This window comes from Rhincodon typus, chromosome 2 (genome assembly GCF_021869965.1).
Source record: "Rhincodon typus isolate 14 chromosome 2, sRhiTyp1.1, whole genome shotgun sequence".
Taxonomy (NCBI): domain Eukaryota; kingdom Metazoa; phylum Chordata; class Chondrichthyes; order Orectolobiformes; family Rhincodontidae; genus Rhincodon; species Rhincodon typus.
Genome location: NC_063333.1, coordinates 14,064,792 through 14,086,814, shown reverse-complemented (window position 1 = coordinate 14,086,814; position 22,023 = coordinate 14,064,792). Strand labels below are relative to the sequence as shown.

At 41.0% G+C, this 22,023-nt stretch overlaps 1 protein-coding gene across 3 annotated transcripts in view; it reads left to right on the top strand.

The window, feature by feature from the left end:
* Positions 1-22,023, top strand: part of LOC109936458 (histone-lysine N-methyltransferase 2C-like) — a 304,428-nt gene that overhangs the window by 85,770 nt on the left and 196,635 nt on the right. For all 3 annotated transcript variants that reach the window (XM_048606795.1, XM_048606794.1, XM_048606796.1), the window contains exon 2: positions 12,801-12,962. In XM_048606795.1, coding sequence (XP_048462752.1) covers positions 12,802-12,962 — 161 coding nt within the window. In that variant the 5' untranslated portion in view covers position 12,801. The remainder of the gene's footprint in view (positions 1-12,800; positions 12,963-22,023) is intronic.

The window sequence follows — 22,023 nt, the reverse complement described above, 5'->3', positions numbered from 1 at the left end:
TCCGGAGGGACAACTCTCTCCGTGACTCCCTTGTCCGCTCCACACTCCCCTCCAGCTCCACCACACCCGGCACTTTTCCCTGCAACCGCAGGAAGTGCTACACCTGCCCCCATACCTCCTCCCTCACCCCCATCCCAGGCCCCAAGAAGACTTTCCACATCAAGCAGATGTTCACCTGCACATCTGCCAATGTGGTATACTGCATCCGCTGTACCCGGTGTGGCTTCCTCTACATCGGGGAAACCAAGCGGAGACTCGGGGACCGCTTTGCAGAACACCTACGCTCGGTTCGCAACAAACAACTGCACCTCCCAGTCGCGAACCATTTCAACTCCCCCTCCCATTCCTCAGATGACATGTCCATCCTGGGCCTCCTGCAGTGCCACAACGATGCCACCCGAAGGTTGCAGGAACAGCAACTCATATTCCGCTTGGGAACCCTGCAGCCCAATGGTATCAATGTGGATTTCACAAGTTTCAAAATCTCCCCTCCCCCCACCGCATCCCAAAACCAGTCCAGCTCGTCCCTGCCTCCCTAACCTGTTCTTCCTCCCACCTATCCCCTCCTCCCACCTCAAGCCGCACCTCCATCTCCTACCGACCAACCTCATCCCGCCCCCTTGACCTGTCCGTCCTCCCTGGACTGACCTATCCCCTTCCTAACTCCCTACCTACACTCACCTTTACTGGCCCCATCCCCGCCTCTTCGACCTGTTTGTTTCTTCTCCACCTATCCTCTCCTCTATCCCTCTTCTATCCGCCTCCCACTCTCTCCCTATTTATTTCAAAACCCCCTTCCCCTCCCCCTTTTCTGATGAAGGGTCTAGGCCCGAAACGTCAGCCTCTCTGCTCCTGTGATGCTGCTTGGCCTGCTGTGTTCATCCAGCCCTGCACCTTGTTGTCTTGAATGCCTATCCCTGTTCTATTTCTTATGACCTGATGGTTGCTGCCTGCCGTTTGGGGAAAAAAGACCTGTTTATTTCTATTGTTTCCTGTTTGTCTTAGAGCGACTTTGGTCATTGAACACAGTCTTTTCACAGGCTCTCATGCAGTGGGAATTGGGACTCGGTGAGCAGTCAATTAAGCCAGGCCACCAAGAGGAAAAGCAAACATTTTAAAGGGGCCTTACAGCTATCAGGAATCGGCCCAAACTCCTCAATTACCACTGCTGCTTTGGAGCTTGTGACCTCAAAAATCTCATCTCATGATGCTGTGGGGGATCGTGACCCCTTGTCTGGGAAACCCTGGCTTAACCCCTAAATCCTTTTAGTTGCTGTTACAAACTGCATTTTAAAATGGGCTATCAGGTCCCCTTTTGGGAAAATTTCAGTTACGGTTCTGCCACCACATCATAATCTAATGACCTCTCCTTATATACTAAATATTACCCTGATGTATTTGTATGGTATAATCTGCCTGTACTGCATGCAGAACAAAACTTTTTCATCTAGGTACATACGGCAATAATAAATCAACTGTCTGGGTGGAGTTTACATGTTCTCCCCTTGTCTGCGTAGGTTTCCTCCCACAGTCCAAAGGTGTGCAGGGTAGGTGGATTGGCCATGCTAAATTTCCCATAATGTCCAGGGATGTTTAGATTAGGTGGGTTAGACGTGGGAGGTGGGGATCTGGGTCTGGGTGGGATGCTCTTCAGAGGGGTAGTGTTAACTTGTTGGGCTGAATGGCCTGTTTCCATACTGTAGGGATTCTGTGATTCTATGAAAATAAAAAAAGCGTTGGAAGTTAAGAGTGAGTACCAATACCCAAGAGCATAAGATGGATAAAAATGAAGCAAACTAAGTGACTCATTTTAATAAATCTATTCCAAATACAAATGTTGTCCCATTTTCCTCTTTGTGAACCGTAGCTGCTGCTTGTGGAATGCAAAACCAGCTAACTGATTTAAGACATAAAATGAAGTGGTGTGAAAGCAGTCCAATGCCACTTCTCCTCCCATAAGGTACAAACTCTAATAACTGATTAGGTCAAGATCCTAATCTGATGATCAATATGTTAATCTGCCACATTCATTCCATCACTTATTCAATATTTTACCTGCACTGACTGGTTTTAAGTCTTACCTCCGTTCCAGCTGTTGGCCGTGACACAATTTGATCTTTGTTAATAAATCCTGGAATTAATAACACCTGTCTCTCTATTGACTAAGGTTTCTTTTGCTGTATTTCTATCTGGAAAATACTTTACAATTATTTGAGCAAAGAAGGACTTCCCATACCTCTGAAACAAAACTGGAAATTTCTTCAGAAACTCGGCAGGTCTGATAGCACCTGTGGAGAGAAAGTTAACGTTTGGAGTACAGTGACCCTTCAGAATGCTTCCCAACCTTTTGTCATTTCCTCTACTTGGTTTTAGCAACTGTTCTAATTTCATGGCATACCTGAAAGTAGGATTCTGAATCAATCACAGTTAATGCTTTTTAAGAACTTCCATAGATTTAGGGGCAGCATGGTGGTTCAGTGGTTAGCATTGCTGCCTCAGCACCAGGGATCCAATGCGATTCCAGCCTCAGGCGACTGCATATGTGGAGTTTGCATGTTCTGCCTGTGTCTAGGTGATTCAGTTTCTTCCCACAATCTAAAGATGTGCAGGTTAGGTGGATTGGCCATGCTAAATTGCCTGTAGTGTTCAGGGAGGTACAAGCTAGGTGGGTTAGCCATGGGAAATTCAGGGTTACAGGGATACGGTAGGGATGTGGATCTGAGTGGGATGCTCTTTGGAGGAGTGGAGTGAACTTAATGGGCAAAATGGCCTGCTTCCACACTAAGGATTTTATGATCCATCATGTCCCTTTTTCCTTAACCTCATTCAAGGAGAACTTTGTAGTAGTACTTTGGGCATGATATTCAAAGATACAGAGTTTAACTCTGCAGTGGTGAGTCTTGGCACATGTAGAGTGGAATCCTAATTCTGAAGTTCAGCTTAACATCTAGAATTATACTTCCTGCAGGATAAGAGTGGACTTCATTGCATGGGCTTTGGAAACCTGTAAATTCAGTTCAGAAGGATGAGAGGGGATTTCATAGAGATCTATAAAATTCTAACAGGACTAAATGGTAGACACAGGAAGGCTGTTCCTGATGGTGGGGTCACTTCTACAGCTATGGGGTAAACAGCTTAGGACTGCGTTGAGAAATTTCTTCACCCCCAGAATGGTGAGACTGTGGAATTTGCTACCATAGAAAGCAGCCAAGGCCAAAATATTGTAGGATTTCAAGGAGGATATTGAAGCTAAGGGGGATCAAGGGCGGCGATGGCCTAGTAATATTACTGTTAATCCAGAAACTCATCTAATGGTCTGGGGACCCAGGTTTGAATCCTGCCATGATAAGCATGAAACCGCTATTGATTGTTGGAAAGATCCATCAGCTTCACTCATGTCCTTCAGGGAAAGAAATCTGCTGTCCTCACCTGGTTTGGCCTACATGTGACTTCATACCCACAGGAATATGGTTGACTCTCAACTGCCCTTTGAAATAGCTTTGCAAGCCATTCAGTTATATTGGCTGCGAAGTCTTGAAGTCTAAATAAAGAAATGACACTAGACAAACCACCTGGCATTGACCTGGGCGCCCTCACTAACACTGTTGACTGACAGCATATGAATTGCAGCAGTTCAAGAATGCAACTCCCCACTACTTTCTCAGAGCGACTAGAGTGGGCAATTAATGCTGGCCCATCCAGCGTCACCGCATATTCCACAAATGAATTTTAAAACAAGTGGGAGCAGGGTATTGAGTTGGATGGTCACCCATGAACATACTGAATGATGGTGCAGACTCAAAGGACCAAATGGCCTTCTCCTACTTCCAATGTTTCTATGATCAATGATCAAAGCTGCCGCCACCACCTCTCCATGGAATCCCCTCCAAGCTTGCTGACCAGAGCCGCACCACCACCTGTTTGACAACTGTCGTACTCTTTCACGTTTTCGCCTAGGGTGTCTCCAAGTCTGAGGCACGAAAATGGAGTGACACCAGGAGAAAATTTGAGAACCAATTTCTTTATTCTTTATTCTTTATTGTTTTCATCCATCCTGTCTCGTACACCGGGTATTTTGTGTATCATCTCTACATGAGCCACCTTCATGTCACCATAAAATCCCTTCAGCTGGGGCAGTACAGTGCATGTGAAAGTCGATGTGCTTCCATACTGACATTTAAACTACCTTCACCATCTGTTTCGGATTCTGATTACTGTATCGGGTAACTTAGTTTGTCCACTAGAGAAGATGTTTTTTGTTTGGAATGCAGTGTTTTTCTATTGATCACTCTAGTAGCTGAAGAATTAGTTGAACTTGCAAAGGGAGGTTAAGCCAAATAGTGGCCAAAACCAGGAATCCAGCTGTGTGCTTCTTGATCATAAGTTTTTTGTTTGCATTTTACAGAAAAAAAATTCTCATAACTTGGATTTTGAGATGCAACACGTGATTTGACATTTTTAACAACACCATTGGAACTGTCAGGAGTATTGTTTGTTTTGCTGGCTTGGACATTATGGTGTGGCAGCAGATCGGCTATTATTGCATTGTTCTAATTGAAATGATTTCATGTCAGGATACCCATTCAAAAGATTAACAAATGGCCCAGTCTTGACATCCCCATCCTGGTGGTGTTGCAGTGTTTCTGAGCCACATTATATTTGTGCAGTGCAAATTATAGCTTGTAACTTGTGTGCATATGTTCAATGTGCCACTTCAAGCTTGTTATATGTTAAGCAGTTCAGTGTTCCTTAAACAAAGCGAACATAAACTTATCGAAACTGTGGATTGAAGTGCGCTCAATTGCAAATATGACGTAAAATCCGAATACTTAAAGTTTCTCAAATTAGCAAGAAAGCATTCCATAACGCAATTTCCAAATGCCTTTGTTCACATACACGATGGGATTTAATCACCCAGTAACATCATTGTTTAGGGTTACATGAAATACCACAATTTGGATGAGGTGCTGTTAGATAGCTGTTGTGAACTAAACAGTGCTGAAGGAACCCAGCAGGTCTGGCAGCATCCGTGGAGTATGAAACAGTGTTAATGTTTTGAATCCAATATGATGCTTCTCTGTCCATAGACCTGCTGAGTTTCTTTGGCATTTTTTGTGCATTGGGTTTCTAGAATCATTTTGATTTTATAAAGCTGTTAAACATTTATCATCATTGCAGCCCATCTTGTTAAGATCCATGGGTTTTGACAAGGTGATGGTGAGCTGCCTTCTATCGAACTACAACATTCCATTTAGTTTAGATAGCCCGACAATGCTATTGGGGAGGGCGTTCGCGGATTTTGACCCAATGACAGTGTAGGAATAGTGATATATTTCCAAGACAGGATGGTGAGTTGATAGGAGGGAAACTTGCAAGTGCTGGTGTTCCATGTGTTTGCTACCCTTGTCATTCTGGATAGAAATGATTGCGGGTTTGGAAGGTGCTGCCTCAAGAATCTTGGTGAATTTGTGCAGTTCATCTTTGTAGATGGTACAGACCTCTGTTACTCAGCTCCAGTACTGGAGAAATTACATGTTTGTGGGTGTGGTGCTGAACAAGAAGGTTGCTTTGTCCTGGATGGTGTCAAGCTTTCTTGAGCATTGTTGGAACAGGAGTTATTCAGTCAAGTGGGAGCAGTCCACCATGTGCCTTGTGGGTGGTGGACTTTTTAGGATTCAGGATTCAAAGACTCTGAGCTGCTCTTGTAGCATTAACTTGAATCTCCACCTTGAAGCTCAACTTACCAATCACACTATTGAATCCCAAGGTTGTAGGAAATGGTTATGTTTAGTTAAAAGTTTAATGTCACCAAATAAAAAAGCTGAAGACGTCCATTCTAGCTATTATGAAAATGTGTTATCTGAAATTAGTAATTTAGATCATCATTAGCATGTATCTATAGCTTGGGCATTTTGGAAAGAACACTCTGCAAAGTGAAGGAGAATGTCCCGTGCTTCAGCCAGTGTTGTGATCGCACGGAACATGAGTTGCTCCACTGGAGATACCAGATTTGCATCACTTTCACCTTTGAGAGGTCACATGACCCAGTTTGTGGGTCCATTAAAGATACTGGATTTGAATACAGTCCTACTGACATATTTCCTGGCGCATTCCCCACCCTGGTTCTCTGATAACTCTGACCAAAGTTTGAGTTGAACATACTGGAATATCTCAATACCAGAAGTGGAGGATTTCCACAGGAGAAGCCTTCATAGCTGGAACCCAGGCGGGGGCCAATATTTGTTTTCCTTTTTTTTTGAGGGCAGTCCATTATTTCTGCAAACCGCTTGTATTTTAGGCTGGTAACATTATTTGGGCTAATGTGAGCACTGTATTATGATTGTTCTGTCTTTTAAGACATGTATAGAACCAACTCACGGATTATTATTAAGAATAGGCTGGTGTGAATGATGTGGTGATCACATTTTCTAATGCTTAAGCAAGTATATGGATTACAGATGTTCATTGTGTACATCTTTCAAAATCTGTGCGTTATTTGAATTGGTCTATTTAGCCCTTTAACTTGTAAGGATACTAGATTATTGAAACATCTGATTATTTTCATGAAAACTTGGACATGTGTTTAGCCACTACAGGTAATGATTCTATAGCCAAACCAACCTGGCTGCAACCAAAGTGCTAGATGAGCTGGTGCCAAAACCAGCTGACTTATTTAGCCACTTTTGAGCCAATTCCATTTACTGTTTGGCTCCAAAAGTATTTTTCTGTGGGTGGGCTGGCCTTTCATTGTATTGCTGCAAGCCAAGGATTTGACTGCCTTGTTGTTTGAGACTGTTAAATCATGCTGCCAATCAGATTGCACTGGAACTGCTTGATATACCCAATAATGTAGCTGGGCCACTTGCACAGGTTTGTTGAACTGATGAGGTTTGGCATCAGGAGATTGCATTTGACTGACATGGTGTTTGGCTTGTGAGCAAGTTGTCTTTGCTGTGCTAGAGTTCACTTCTTGATGGCTTTTGTCTGCCATGCTTGGGTGCAGTGTTAGCTTTGGAGGAGCTGAAATCCCATTCTAATAGAAGCATTTTGCAATCTGAATATGTAAAAGTGATCCAGTTTATGCATGCTGTCACTTAATTTTGTTTCTACAGGATGCTTAGTCCAAGGATAAAATGTCAACTAATTATTTTTGACTCCTTTCTGTGGCTCACATTCTTTATCAACTTCAGTGCTGGCAGGAGACTTGAGAGCTTTTTTAACACTATAATCTATCCTAGAATGTGAACATCATGGACAAGGCCAGTATTTGTTCCAGGTTCCTAACTGCCCTTGAACAAGGTAATGTCTGATTTTTGTGTAATTCTGTTTTGTTTGGATTGAACTTACTACTTCTGAAACAAGTTACGCCATTTGTTTCTTTAACCTTCCTCGCCACTTCCTGTTAGAATCCATTCTGTCTGGTTTCTGTTCACTTTGCGGCACTGAAACTGCCTTGATCAGTCTCAAACAATACTGTGATGCATTATCCTCTCGACCTGACTACAACCTTTTGACATTATTCTTTCCTTTGTGACAAGTACCACGGGGAAGTGATGGCCTAGTGGTATTATCACTGGACTGTTGATCTGGAGACCCAGATAACATTCTGGCAACCTGGGTTTGAATCCCGCCACGGCAGATGGTGGAATTTGAAGTCAATAAATATCTGGAATTAGTGTCTAATGATGACTATGAATCTGTTGTTGATTGTTGGAAAAGCCCATCTGATTCACTGATGTCTTTCAGGGAAGGAAACTGCCATCCTTACCTGACCTGGCCTACATGTGACTCGAGGCCTACAGCAATGTGGTTGACTCTTAACTGCCCTCTGGGCAATAGATGCTGCCTAGCCAGTGATGCCCTCGTCCTGTGAATTAATAAAGAAAAAAAAAATATTGTTCCAGTAATAACTGTTCCAATGTGACTAGCATATCTCCTGCAATGGTTTTTCCTCCAGATCTCTCTCTCTTTGCCTTGCACGCTATATTCTGTTACTTCTCAATATGTTGATTCTCTTGTTGACGACATCTACAAACATTGGTTCAAATTTAATTTGTATACCAATGATACATCCCTTTTAAAATTCATTACTATAATTTCTCTCAACTGGGCTATTTTCTTCGGAGCATTGGAGGCTGAGGGGAGACCTTTTTATAGAGATTTATAAAATCTTGGATAGGGTGAATAGGTCTTTTCCCGAGGATAGGGGAGTCCAAAACTAGAGGGCATAGGTTTAAGGTGAGAGGGGAAAGATTTAAAAGGGACCCAAGGGGGCAACATTTTCATGCAGAGAGGTGCGTTTATGCAGTGAGCTGCCAGAGGAGTTGATGGGGACTGATACCATAACATTTTAAAAGGCATCTGGATGGGTATTTGAATAGGAAGGTTTTGGAGGGATACGAGCCAAATGCCTCCAAATGGGACTGGATCAGTTTAGGATATCGGCTCACCATGGATGAGTTGGACTAAAGGGTCAGTTCTGCACTGTACGTCTGATTCTATGTTGCTTTGTGCTAATGTCGAGTTGTAGCTGAACTAGGACCTTTCATAACTTTATTGAAACCAAAGCCATCCAATTCAGACTCTAACATAGCTCATTGTCCTATTTCCCGTTTTAAATGTCTGTTCATTTCCCTGAATGTGTTCGAGCTTATCAGAGAAGTATGTTATTTAGGTATTTTGTTCAAGACTGAGATTCAAACTCCACATTGTGTTTTTCAACAAGGCTGCCTACACCCTGTCCAAAGCATCACCCAACTAGACCATACGTCACAACTTGTAATATCTAAACTCACCTGCAGCTTTTTTGCCTTTTTTAAATTCGTCTAAATATTTTCCAGCTCTTTCAGAACTATGTCTTATTCCATATTACCATTCATCTATTGCCAGATCCATGTAACCCCCAGATGGATTCTAGTCCCTCACCTTAACGGGAACAGGAGTAGAAAGGGTTCTGAGAATGGGTCACTGGACCCGAAACGTTAACTCTGAATTTTTTTTCTTCACAGATGGTGCCAGACCTGCTGAGCTTTTCCAGCAACTTCTGTTTTTGAACAGGAATAGCCTGTTTAGCTTGTCAAGCCTGTTGCACTGTTCAGTACAATTATGGCTGATCAAATACTTCCAACCCTTTTACCCACACTAATCCCCTAACTCTGTATGCTATTAGTAGTCAAATCTATCATTCTCGACTTTAAATATGCTGAAAGACTTTGCCCCCGGGGTAGAACATTCCAAAAATTCATAACGCTCTGAGAGAGAAATTTTTCCCATCTCAGGCCTAAATGGCACCTCCTTTATTTTAAATATGTGCTGTCTGGTTCTAGACTACCCGACAGGCGAAACACCTTACCTGTATATTTTTCCTTCAGTCTGTAAAGTATTTTGTAAGTTTCAATGAGATTACCTCTCATTCTTTGAGACTTTAGAGAAGACAAGCCCACTTTCCCCTGTCTGTCTTCATAGGACAGTCCAGCTAGCCCAGGAACAAGTCTGATGATCTTTCATTGCAGTCCCTCAGTGGCAATAACATATCCTTCCTTAGGTAAGGAGACCAAAATTGCACATAGTACTTGAGGTGTATTCTAATCAAGCTTCTATACAGTTGAAGCAAAGCTTCACCATATGCTGTTCAATATTCACTTTCAATAAAGGCTAACATTCTACTCATTAGACTTTTTCAAATCCTCCTGAAGCAGCATTACATCATCTTTACAACATGTACCTGCTTTTAATCTTTTTGGATTTGTCGTCCACTTCCTCCATATTCCTATCTAAAGTTATTGGGGGAGTGCTGCAATCATAGCTGCAGATCATCGCTGTGAGAACATGCCCATTTGTGATCTTATGATAGAAGGAAAATCATTGAATCGTTGAAGGTACATGGGCATGACGCTGAGGAACTGTGGCAGTGGTGCCCTGAGATTGAGCTGACTGGCCTTGAATAACCACAACCTTTGTGCTAGGTGTGACTTCAATTAGTCGAAAACTTTCCATCTGATTTCCAATGACTTGAATTTTGCCTAAGCTTCTTGGTACTTGATCAAATATGACGTCGACATCAAGGCATTCATTCTGATCTGGAGTTTAGTTTTATTGTATATGTTCATACCAAAGCTGTAAATGTGGTCAGGAACTGAGTGACCTTGATGGAACCCGGTGTGCTGGTTATTACTATGTAAATGTTGCTTGATAACACTGTTGACAACTTGCTCCATCACTTTGCTTGTGATTGAGAGGAGGTTGCTGTGGAAGTGACCAACTGGATTTGATTTTTCTTGCTTTTTGTAGACATAACATCCTATGCATTTTGCACATTATTGGTTAATGTCAGCGTTTTATGTTAGTGTTATAACTGTGTTGGAACAACGTGGCTAGGGGCACAGCTAGTTCTGGAGGACAAGTCTTCGCTACTGCTATTGTGATATTGTTAGGCATTAGTATCCCATGCCTTCAGCTATTTCTTGATATTGTTTGGAGTGAATCAAAACGGCTGAAGCCGAGCATCTGTGATATTAGGGGCCTGAGGAGACTGAAATGGATCATCCACGTGGCACTCCAGCCTGCAGATGATTGCAAGTGCTTCACTTGTGTTCTTTGGGCTTCCCCATCACTGAGGCTGGGATATTTGTGGAGTCTTCTACTCCTGTTAGTTGCTTAGTTATCCACTAACTCTAACCCTATTTATGAGTGCAAGATTATGAGCAAATATTAGAAAGTTTGGGACTTCATGCACTGGAATTTAAAAGAATGAGTGTGATCTCATTGAAACGTACAGGATTCTTAAGGGGCTTGACAAGGTGAATGCTGAAAGGATGCTTCCCCTCATTAGGTGGTCTAGGACCAGAGAGCATAGCCTTAGAATAAAGGGGAGGGGCGGGGAGAGTGCAATGTAAAACTGAGATGAGGGCGTTCTGCTGAGGGTTGTGAATCTTTAGAACTCCTTGTCACAGAGAGCTGTGGGGGTAGACATCTCTATTTAAGGCTGAGGTAGGTAGATTTTTGATTTAGTAGGGGAATCAAGGGTTATGGGGAGAAGACAAGAAAGTTGATATGAGGAATGTTGGATCACTCATGATCCTATTGAATGACAGCAGGCTGAAGGGGCCAAATGGCCTACTTCTGTTCCTATTTTTTACGGTTTTATTTATGGATGGGCAATAACGGTTGCCCTTCATAACAATGTTCCTCCCATGAAAGAATAAAAAGTGAACTAGAATATTGTAGATGATGGAAAGGCTTCAACCAGTTAGGGGATGAGCTACTTGTCAAAAAGTACCAAAGCAGCCTTTTCCCTGTTAACGTAGCCAAAGCCCTTGGAGCTGAACAATCTCTCAACCAAGTGATCAGATCAAAGCTCTGCAATCCTGCTACATCCAATTATAAATAATCATAGATAATTAAGCAGCTAACAGGAGGAGGAGACTCCAGAAATGTGAAAAATATATTTCGTGTATGGATTTATTTTGGCACTAAATTCAGTGGACCTGATTATTAATAATTATCTGTACTGAAATGTGTAGATTGTAGTTGATATCTCTAAATGGACATTTTTGTTTGAAACAATTTTGTATGAGATTCACTTCTGATTTGAATTTTGTTTCCCAATTTTGTGTAAATTCATTTTGATCTAATAAATAGACTTGTAACATAGTTTTATTGGTCGTAATTCCACAAGCTGCGCTTTGAATTGGGTGTTGGGATGTTAGTTGTTCCTATGATTCCTAGCACAATTAATTCCTGTTCTCAACTGTTGTTATCTTGTACAAAGTGGTGGGGGATGGATTTCAGACTCTTACTGCCACCACCAGCCGCACTCCTCTCTCCACATCCCCAAACAAGGACTTGATTTAAATTCCAGACTTAGCCACTTTGGGCTGCATTTGGGCATTGACTCGTTTTTACTAAAGTTATAACTCGCCTAACTGGCATCTGTCTTGGGACTTCAAGGTATCCAGTCAGTTCTTAATCTGATTTGCAATTGCTGACTCACTGAAGACCGTGGATTCAAGATGTGCTGTGTCCTGGTTCAGCTCAGCCAATCAAATTATGATACAAGATCACAATGACTAAAATGGAGAATGATTTTACTTAAAATTGGCAATACGGAATTCAAACCTGGTGCAATTTAATTTGTTGCTTTCCCCACTTAGTAAAGTTAATTAATGTTGCTTAGTCATCTTTCAAGAATGTTTGTTTGTTTGACAAGCAGGCCTTAACTAAAATATTGTGCCAACCACAGATTAATGGTATTAATTTCTGATGTTGGTAACTTTGAATGCCCTGTCATATCCTTCAGGTATGAAAAGTAGGTAAATGTACAGTGTAGTGATGCTTTGCTTTTTTTTCAAAAATAAAATTTTCTACTCCAATGTTGGTTTTTTTTTCTTTTGATCTCTTTGTTCAAAATTTGTTTGAGGCAAGTTGCTTTGACAAATTGATTAATCTGCAGGCTTTCTTTAAAATAAATGGATTTTTAATGGATGAGACAAGGGTTGATGACCAAAACGGTGAGGCAAATAAGTCTTTCAATAATAGACCATGCCATACCTAAATTGTGCAATGAAACAGTAGAACCCTTTGTAGTAAAACAAGTCTGTATTAGCAGCTATTGGTGAAATTTGTTATCATCACAAAACCACACCAAGGAGCAATGTTGTGTTTGAACTAAAATGCTCGCGGAAGCATCCAAGTGTCTGGTTGTAATTTATCTGTCAAATTGAAATTTATCTGTCAGATTTGATGTTCACTCTTGTTGAATTGCCTTCACTAACCTTTTTTTATTTTTTCGTCCTTTTTAGAATGTCATCAGAGGACAAAAGTGTGGAACCTTCTGACCTAGGACCGCCACCTCTATCTGCTGCCTTTGTGGCTGCTCCTGTTGGTAGCCCTGTAAATAATGACAAACGACCACGGGGCCGACCTCGCAAAGATGGCACAACTCCTCTACAGAAGAAAAAAAAGTAAGTGAAATCAGCAAAGTACTTTGCACCAACTGAATTAAAATGTCATTTATTTGCAATAAGTATGTGCTATGATGTTGAAGGCTCTTAAGATATGGCAAGTGATATTTTCATGTCTGTGTTCTTAACCTATTAAAGTTTACCTGTATTGCAGCCTCCAATTTATTTGAACAATTTGTGTTTGAGCACAGGAGGTGACTTGATAGAACCCTAAATCTTTATTTTGCACACTCCATTTCATAAGAATTCTTACAAATAAACCTGTAGTAATTTTTTTCTCTCCTGGGGATACTTTGATCAGTAATTTTGAGTCCTTGTATTATATTGGTCTTCGACTCGTATGACGCTATTGTAACTGTCGCTTGATAGTAAAGAACTTGAATATTGCTGAAAAGAGAGGCGTATTGCCAAAGCTTTTCTTCATTTACTTATCAGGATGAATGCAAAAATGTAACAGTTCAAATAATCACGGCCATTTATACTACGGGAGAATAAATTCTTGTGTAAATTGTTGACTGTTTGACATTAATCATTTTTGAGTTTGACAAGCTGAGTATAGGATGAAAAGCTTTGACAACATGTTTCGCTTTTCAGTACTACTCTTAACTAGTTTGGGTAACGTGAAGGAGTGTCTTATTTTTCATTTTGTAGTAACAGAAAATGATAGCTGATGGGCAGAATAACCATCCATTTGGCACAACAAAAGGAGAATTTATGTTCAGTATTTCCTCCTGTATGTGACCTCTTTTCCTCGTAAGTTAGGCACTGTTTGCTATATTCAATGCATTATGTTTCATCCTTCTCACTGGGTGTATTTAGTGTAATTGCATCAGACTTGCATGAAGTATGCATGATCTTGAACAATCTTGACAAGCTTGGTGTGGAAAGGATATTTCTCGTGAGTGAGCACGGAACTAGAGACGTTGTTTAAAAGTATGGTGTTACTTTTAGAGCAGGTTATATTTTGGCATCTGAGGGTTGTGTGATTTTTGAACTCTGGCTGAGAAGATAGAGCTGAGGATCATTTAAAATTTTGAGTTGGAGGTAGATAAGTGCTGCCAGACCTGCAGTCCAATAGTTGCTGTTTTTGTTCGTGTAGAAAGGTTAATTCTTGGTAGGCAAGAGAATCAAAGGTCATTGAGGGTAGGTGGGAATGTGAAGTTTGAAACAATATCCGATCATCCGTGATGAGTATTGAATGCAAAGCTGACTTGAAAGGCCGCATGACCTACTTCTACTTTTATTTTGAAGATTTGTATGACGTAAAGAGATGTCTTATTTAAGTCATTTTGTTATGCCAGTATGCTGTTTAGGTGATTAACTCCAAGTTATTCAAACAATGCCATCACCAGTCACAGAAATGCATCAATTTCCTCTCTTCACACAATCATTTATGGTGAGTCCTCCATAACATTTGGAGTACATGTTGTTTTGAAAACCTCAACTGCCATACTAGTTCACTTCATCAAGAACTTGTACCTCTATAAACTTGCATTTATCATAGCAAATTGTCTCAAGGTGCTAATGGGAGAATTACTCAAACAAATGTGACACCAATGGGACAGATAACCAAAAAGATGCCGTAGAAACACCGAAATGTTATGGCACAGACAAGGCCATTCAACCCTTTGTGTTTGTACCTGCTGAAAAAATAACTTGCTGCCTGTTCTAATCCCACATTTCAGTGCAAGGTCTGTAACTTTGCAGATGCAAATCCAGGTTCCTTTTACACGAGTTGAATGCTTTTGACTCCATCAACCTGGGCAGGGCATTACAGATGCCCACCAATCCCTGGGAGACAAAGATCTTTATCCAATCTCCTCTGGCTCTTCTACTAATCACCTTAAATCTGTGCCTCTTGGTAACTGACCTCTCTACGAGGGTAAGTAGTTTCTTCTGTGCGCTGTATCTAGACTCCTGATAATTTTGTGCACCTCAGTTAAGTCGCCCATTAACCTTCCCTCTTCTCAAGACAGCAACCATAGCCTCTCCGGTCCTCTGCTATAATTTTCAATGCTTGGCTACATTCTTGTAAATTTCCTCTGTATTCTCTCCAGGATAGCGACCTTCCTGCAGTGGGTAGAACTGTGTACGCAACTCGAGCTGTGGCCTAACAACCATTTTGTGCTGCTGTTTTAGCATCACATCCATGCCTTTGTATTCTACACCTCATCCAATAAAGGGAAACGCTCCTATGTGTTTTATTTCCCATCTTGTCTACCCTGTCCTGCCACATTCGGAGACCTGAGGACATGCACTCCAAGGTCTCCAATTCCTCTGGACACCTTATCCTTTTATTGTACTTTCCCTAGCTTTGGTTGTCATCCTGAGATGTTCATCTCACTTTTTTACGGATTGAATTCCATTTGCGACTTTTCTGCTTGCTCAACCACATCGTTGATACAATTCTGGAGTGGACAGATTCTCTTCACGATCAATTACATAGCCAGTTCTTGTGTTGTCTGCAAATTTCCCAATCATGCCCCTCGTTTAAATTCAAACATCAACATGAACATCAAAAAGCAAGGGACCCAACATTGCGCTGTCGGAATACCACTGGAAACTCCTTTTCATTCACAAAAACATTAATCGACCTTATCCCTTTGCTGTTGCTGAGCCAATTTTGGATCTAATTTGCTGTATCTCATTGCTTTTGTGATTAGAGATAGTAGGAACTGCAGATGCTGGAGAATCCGAGACAACAAGGTGCAGGGCTGGATGAACACAGCAGGCCAAGCAGCATCATAGGAGCAGACGCTATGTGGGAGTTTGTCCAGTGTAGTGGTAAAATCCACGTACACAACATCGACTGCACTGCTCTCATCAATCCTCCTTATCACTTCTTTAAAAAAAATTCAATTAAGTTTCCACCTTGCCATGCAGACTAAGCCTGATTAATCTGTGCTTTGAGTAATAAATTATTCTGTCCTTCAGAATTGATTCAAGTAATTTGCACAGCACTGAAGTCAGACTTGTCATCTGAGAATTATATAGCCTAACTCTTATGCCCTTATTGAGTGGTTTAAATATTTTTGTAGGTTTTAATGAGCACCTTAGGAGATCAGAGATTTGAAAATGTTTAGTGAAAAGTTCCAGAGCCTAGGACTTGATTCCTAGTGGTGCAAAAACTTAAGGTCAGGGTTGCTCAAGGGTCTAGAATTAGAAGAAAGCCGACTTCTTGTCGAACTGAAGAAGATAGAGAGGGGTGAGTCCATGGAGGAGTTTGAAAACAAAGGTGAAAAATTTAAAATCAGTTGTTTAACTAGGAGCTGATGTAGATCATTGAGTACATTGGCATTGAATAAACAGGCCTTGATCTGAATCATGTCAAAAATAAGAGCTTTGAATGATGTCAGGTTTATGGAGAATAGAACATCAGGTGCTCACTTGCAAGTGTTTTGGAACAATATGAAGTCAGGCATGGATGAAAGTTTCAGAAGCAGATGAGCTGAAGCAAGTGTGCCACAAAGTTGAATTCTGACAGCCTTCAAGTTTAATGCACTAATCTGAACTATTGACTCCGGAGTGACAAACCTGATCCATTTTCCTCCCTCTCCTTCCCTGAATATAGTTTGCGATGGGCTATATCTTCTCCTATTATATTGTCAGCTTTGTGTCACATAAGTGAGCCTACATTGTGAATTTTGATACGTCATCCCAAAATGACAGATGTTTAGGGGCTGGATTACCACTCTTCACCTGTGGCACAGTTAGCACTGCTGCTTCACAGAGCCAGGGATCTGGGTTTGATTCCACCCTCGGGTGTCTGTGTGGAGTTTGCACGTTCTCCGTGGCTGAGTGGGTTTCCTCTGGGTGCTCTGGTTTCCTCCCACAGTTCAAAGATGTGGAGTTTGGGTGGATTGGCCATAGTAAATTGCCCATAGTGTTCAGGAATGCACAGGCTTGGTGGGTTATCCATGGGAAATACAGGGATAGGGTAGGGGGATGGGTCTGGGTGAGATGCTCTTCGGAGGCTTGGTCAATGTGGACCTGTTGGGCCGAATGGCCTGTTTCCACACTGGTGTTTCTGTGTTTCTGTGGTTCTTACGTGGTTTTCAACAGGGATAACTGGCAATTTGAAAACTTTATTTCCTTTCCTTTTTCCTCTCCATCTACTTTTAAAAACCCATGAATTAAAGAACTTTGAGATGAACTAACTTGCTCCAACTCCAGGATCAAGCCTGAAATGTTCCTGGTTAATATGGGTTCACGTCCATTAATTGAATAAAACCTGCAAAATGGTGGAAATACTGTGATAACATTTGAGAATGTCATCTTCTCTCCAACATTGCATTGTAGCCATTCATTACTTCAAACATTTATTTAATGGTTTTCTGAGCAAAGCAGGATGTTAGTGCTATAAAAACTAAATTAACTGATAATTTGATTTGTAATTCCTGGTTGATAGTTACTTCTGTTGCTGCTTTACACCAGAGAAAGGAATCTTGTGAATCTTGAATCTTTCATGCTTGTGGAAAACTGTCTTTGAAAGAGAACTGATGTACTATTTACAATTTTAGAACATAATCTAGATTGCAGATCCAACTACTTCCAACTGAAGTGGCCTCTGAGAGTAGCTTATCTTATTTTTGGGTTTTAGATTTCTTCAAAGTTAGATATAGTTTCCTACAGCTCAAGTTGATGCTGAATGTGAATTCAGTTGCAGTAATTTGTGACAAATATAAGGGAAGGTCATCTTTGTGGGGAGAAAAATTGTATTTCAGTTGATGCCAGGATGATTTTGAAACAAGTATAGTTTTGATCTGATCAAGTTTAGGGTATTCAGGGCAGTTATATCCTTGGTCTTTCTAAAAACGTTATTTGCCTCTATCTTTCCTTAGACTGGGCTGAGTCCTTTTTTAATACAAAGTCCCCCTATGCTTGCTGCCAACAATGTTCTGATAGTCTGAAATTAAAGCACATTCTCGCTTGCAGTGAGTTGTCCATACCCCACATCATCTGTCATAGTGTATCAATTTGACTGGCAAAATTAAACCATGTTTTTTTTGAGAATTTGTGCAGGTGGATATAAATACCATGGAATTAAGTTGACATTTTGCAGACATGTTTGAGCTAGGATTAGTATAGGTTTTATGGTGAGGAGCTCATCTGGTCATTCGGGTTCCAGTCCTCGAGCTGAAATTGTGATGGATAGATCCCTTTGACGACCTAGTGCTATGTTGTGTCCTGACTCAACGCAGTGCAAATTTTCCCATGTGCTATTTCCTAACATGGAAGACTGAAGGTTGTGATCTGCAACATGTAAAAACACTGATTAATTTGGAAGGGCTATAAGCATTTACAATTTTCTCATTAAATCATACTGTACTAGATGGGGAGGCCATTGCTATTGAAGAAATAACAAATCTCAAGACTTAGAATAACTAATGTAGTGGAAGAGATTAATCTTACAAAATAAATTGAGGATAAGACAAGTAATGCAACCTGTCACTTCATTCCACTATACCTTGTCTTCCAGTCTAGCTTCCATTTTTTTTAAAGTCTTCGCTATCCTGACTAATGTATATTAGTTAAAGTTTCTGTCCACATTAGAGTAAAGAAGTTCCCCTTTATTGAACTGGTTTAAGTTTTATTAGGATAAGTACATTTACAAATAATGATCTTTTTGTGAACATACTTTCAAGTGGAATAATATTGCTTTGCTCTGTCTCTTTTATAATTTTGAACTTCAGTTCTTCCTTATAGTTCAAGTGGAATCAGTCTCCTTTTGCTTTTTTTATGCACATTTCTAATATATGTATATGCTTTTTCTAGCATGTCCTCCAAAAATTAAGACTCTACTTGAAATTGTCATCCAGCTGTTTGCAGCTGTGGAGTAATATCAGTCAACTCCTGCACAGTTCTGACCATGCATTTCCTAGGCTTTTCTGTAAGGATGCCATGGTGCTTTTCAAGTAAGAGTATGGAGCTTTCCTTACTGCAACACCAATAAGTAAACTGATTAACTGCCCACTTATCTCATTGCTATTGTGCGACTTAAATGCGCACAAAGTGGCTGCCATATTCATTGATCTAATGGCAGCTGCTTTTTATTATAATTAATTGTGTATGACAAACCTTTTAAACAACCTGAAAGATGCAGTAAGACATTCCACGTATATGTATGTATTCAGGCTTTGTGCAGTGCTTGACAGATGTAACTGAAATTTAAATCTAAAATCTTGTGTGCACTTTTTAGCTAATTCTTTTATTAGCTATTTCTTTCAACGTTTAAGCTAATTTGGTTGTGATCCTAGAATCAAAGTCTTTTGTGTCGATTAGAAACCAAAGGAAAATTAAACATCATTAAGAGGATTTGATTCAGGGTCGTTTGCTGTACACGCCCTATCTCTGTTGACGGTGCAATCGTTGTGTAGCTTTTTAAAGTAAACTCAAATTTAGATAATGTCTTTCATAACCTCAGGATATTATAGTTAGTTTTTGCAGTGTAGGAAATTTGGCAACTGACTTGCACCCAGTAAGCTCCCACATGCAGTAGTGAGGTAATGAAAGGATGTACTGTTTTAATGAAGATGATTCAGTGCTGATATAGATGAGGGCAAGGGGTGTTCTTGTTTGAAATACTGCCTTGCAATATTCTCCTAAGGGAGCTTATAGTCTCAATTTAATGTGTTTTGCCAACTGAACTGTGACTGAGAGGCCTAACTTTTGCCAGGGGTTTTCCAAAAGCGCTCTAAAACTGCATTACGGGAAGCTGTACGTTGTACTTTGTCTGTAACAGCTTCAAAGTTATCAGGTGTTATTTTGTCTCCTACATTCATATGGCCTATTTCTTCAGCTGGACGTGATGTCATTATTTTTCACGTAACTCTTGCATTTTATAGATAAGTGCATTATGTTTACCTGAGTCAGTACTGAGCGAGATGACCGTTGCTTAATGAACCTTAATTAGAAAACAATGTGATTTCAACCATATTCCTCCTCAAATCCTAATAATGGTAAGTCCATTAGTAGTGGCTGAACCCCCACAGGTTTTCTCCAGTCTACTCCATTATGCTAAAATATATGCCATCTTGCCTGGGCCATATATTAGTTATAAACCTGTTCAACTCTGAAATATTTCAATAGTGTTGACTTCAGGAGGCGTTTGAGAGAAGCTTACATTCTTTTCATTTTCATATTTGAGATTTAGAATTGGTGTGAGGAGCCAGGCAATGGGTTTGAATACTGTTCTTTCACATCTCCTGTTAGTCTTGGTAAAGATCAATGCGATCATCCACAGGAGATGGGAGGATTCTAAACTAATATTTCACATCAGTTTTTACTGTGGAGAAAGAAATAGAGGCTAAGGAACTCAAGGGGAAATAAATATTGATGTCTTAAAAACAGCTCGTATTACAGAAGGTGCTGGAAATCTTAAAAAAACATGAAGGTGGATAAATCTTCAGAACCTGATCAAGTGTAACTCAGTTAGGGAAGAAATTGAGGGGCTCCAAACAGATATTTGCATCATCAGCAGCCACAGGTGAGGTTCTGGAGGACTGGAGGGTGGCTAATGTTGTGCCTGTATTTAAGAAAGGCTGTAAGGAGAAGCTGGAGAACCATAGACCAGTGGGTAAGTTGTTGGAGGGGATTCTGAGAAATAGGTTTACGTGCACTTGGAGCGGCAGGGACTGATTTAGGTATAGGCAGGGTGGCTTTGTACGTGGGAAAATGTCTCAAACTTGATTGAGTCTTTCGAGGATGTAACTAAAAAGATTGAAGGCAGATGTCCATGTGGACTTTAGTAAAACCTTTGACAAGGTTCCGCAAGGTGTATTAATTAGTAAAGTTAGGCCACATGGCATTCAGGGAGAGCCTGCCACATGGATACAAAATTGGCTTGACAGTAGGAGACAGAGGGTGGTGACGGAAGGTTGTTTTTTGGACTGGATGCCTGTGACATCGGTGTTCTGCAGGGGTTGGTGTTGGGTCCACTGTTGTTTGTCATTCAGATCGTTTATATAAATGACAATATAGGGGAAGCATGGTTAGTAAGTTTGCAGATGCCACCGAACTTGGTACAGTGGACAGTGAGGAAGGTTATCTAATATTACAAAGGGATCTTGATCAATGGTCCAATGGGCTGAGGAGTGGCTGATGTAGTTTAATTTGGATAACTGTAAGGTATTGCATTTGGTAAAACGTACAAGGGCAGGACTTCTCTGGTTGATGGTAGGTCCCCTAGGTAGTGTTGTCAAACAGGAGAGACCTAGGGGTTCAGGTACATGTTCTTTGAAAGTTGCATCACAGGTAGACAGGGTGCATCAGAAGGCATTTGGCATGCTTGCCTTCATTGGTTAAACCATTTGAGTATAGAAATTGGGATGTCATTGTTAAGGATGTACAGGCCGTTGGTGAGGCCGCTTTTGGAGTACTGTGTATAGTTCTAGTTGCCCTGCTACAGGAAGGTTATAATTAAATTGGAGAGGGTTCAGAAAAGATTTACCAGGGTGTTCTGAGGAAGGGTCACCGGACCCGAAACACTGACTCTGATTTTCTCTTCACAGATGCTGCCAGACTTGCTGAGCTTTTCCAGCAACTTTTTGTTTTTGTTCTTGATTTACAGCATCCGCAGTTCTTTTGGTTTTTATCAAGGTGTTGTCAGGAATGGAGGGTTTTGAGTTGTAGGGGGAGGCTGGTTAGGCTGGAACTTCTTTCACCTGGAGCTTAGGAGTTGAGGGGTGCCCTCAGAATCATAGAATCCTTACTATGTGGAAGTGGGCTCTTCGCCCCCTCGATTCCACATGACCTGCCGAAGAGCATCCCATTTTTAAGTTGAGAGCAGAAGGCTTTAAAAGGGACCTGAGGGGCAACTTTTCAGTGTTTCGTGTGGAATGAGAACTGCCAGAAGTAGTAATAGATGCAGGTACAGTTGTAATATTTAAAAGACATTTGGACAGTACATGATTAGGAAAGGTTTAGAGAAATTTAGGCCAAACACAGGCAAGTGGGGCTAGTTTAGTTTGTGAAACTTGTTTGGCTTGGTTGAGATGAACCGCAGGGTCTGTCTCCGTGCTGTATGACTTTAACTGGGATTGAGTACATGAATTTTTTTAGA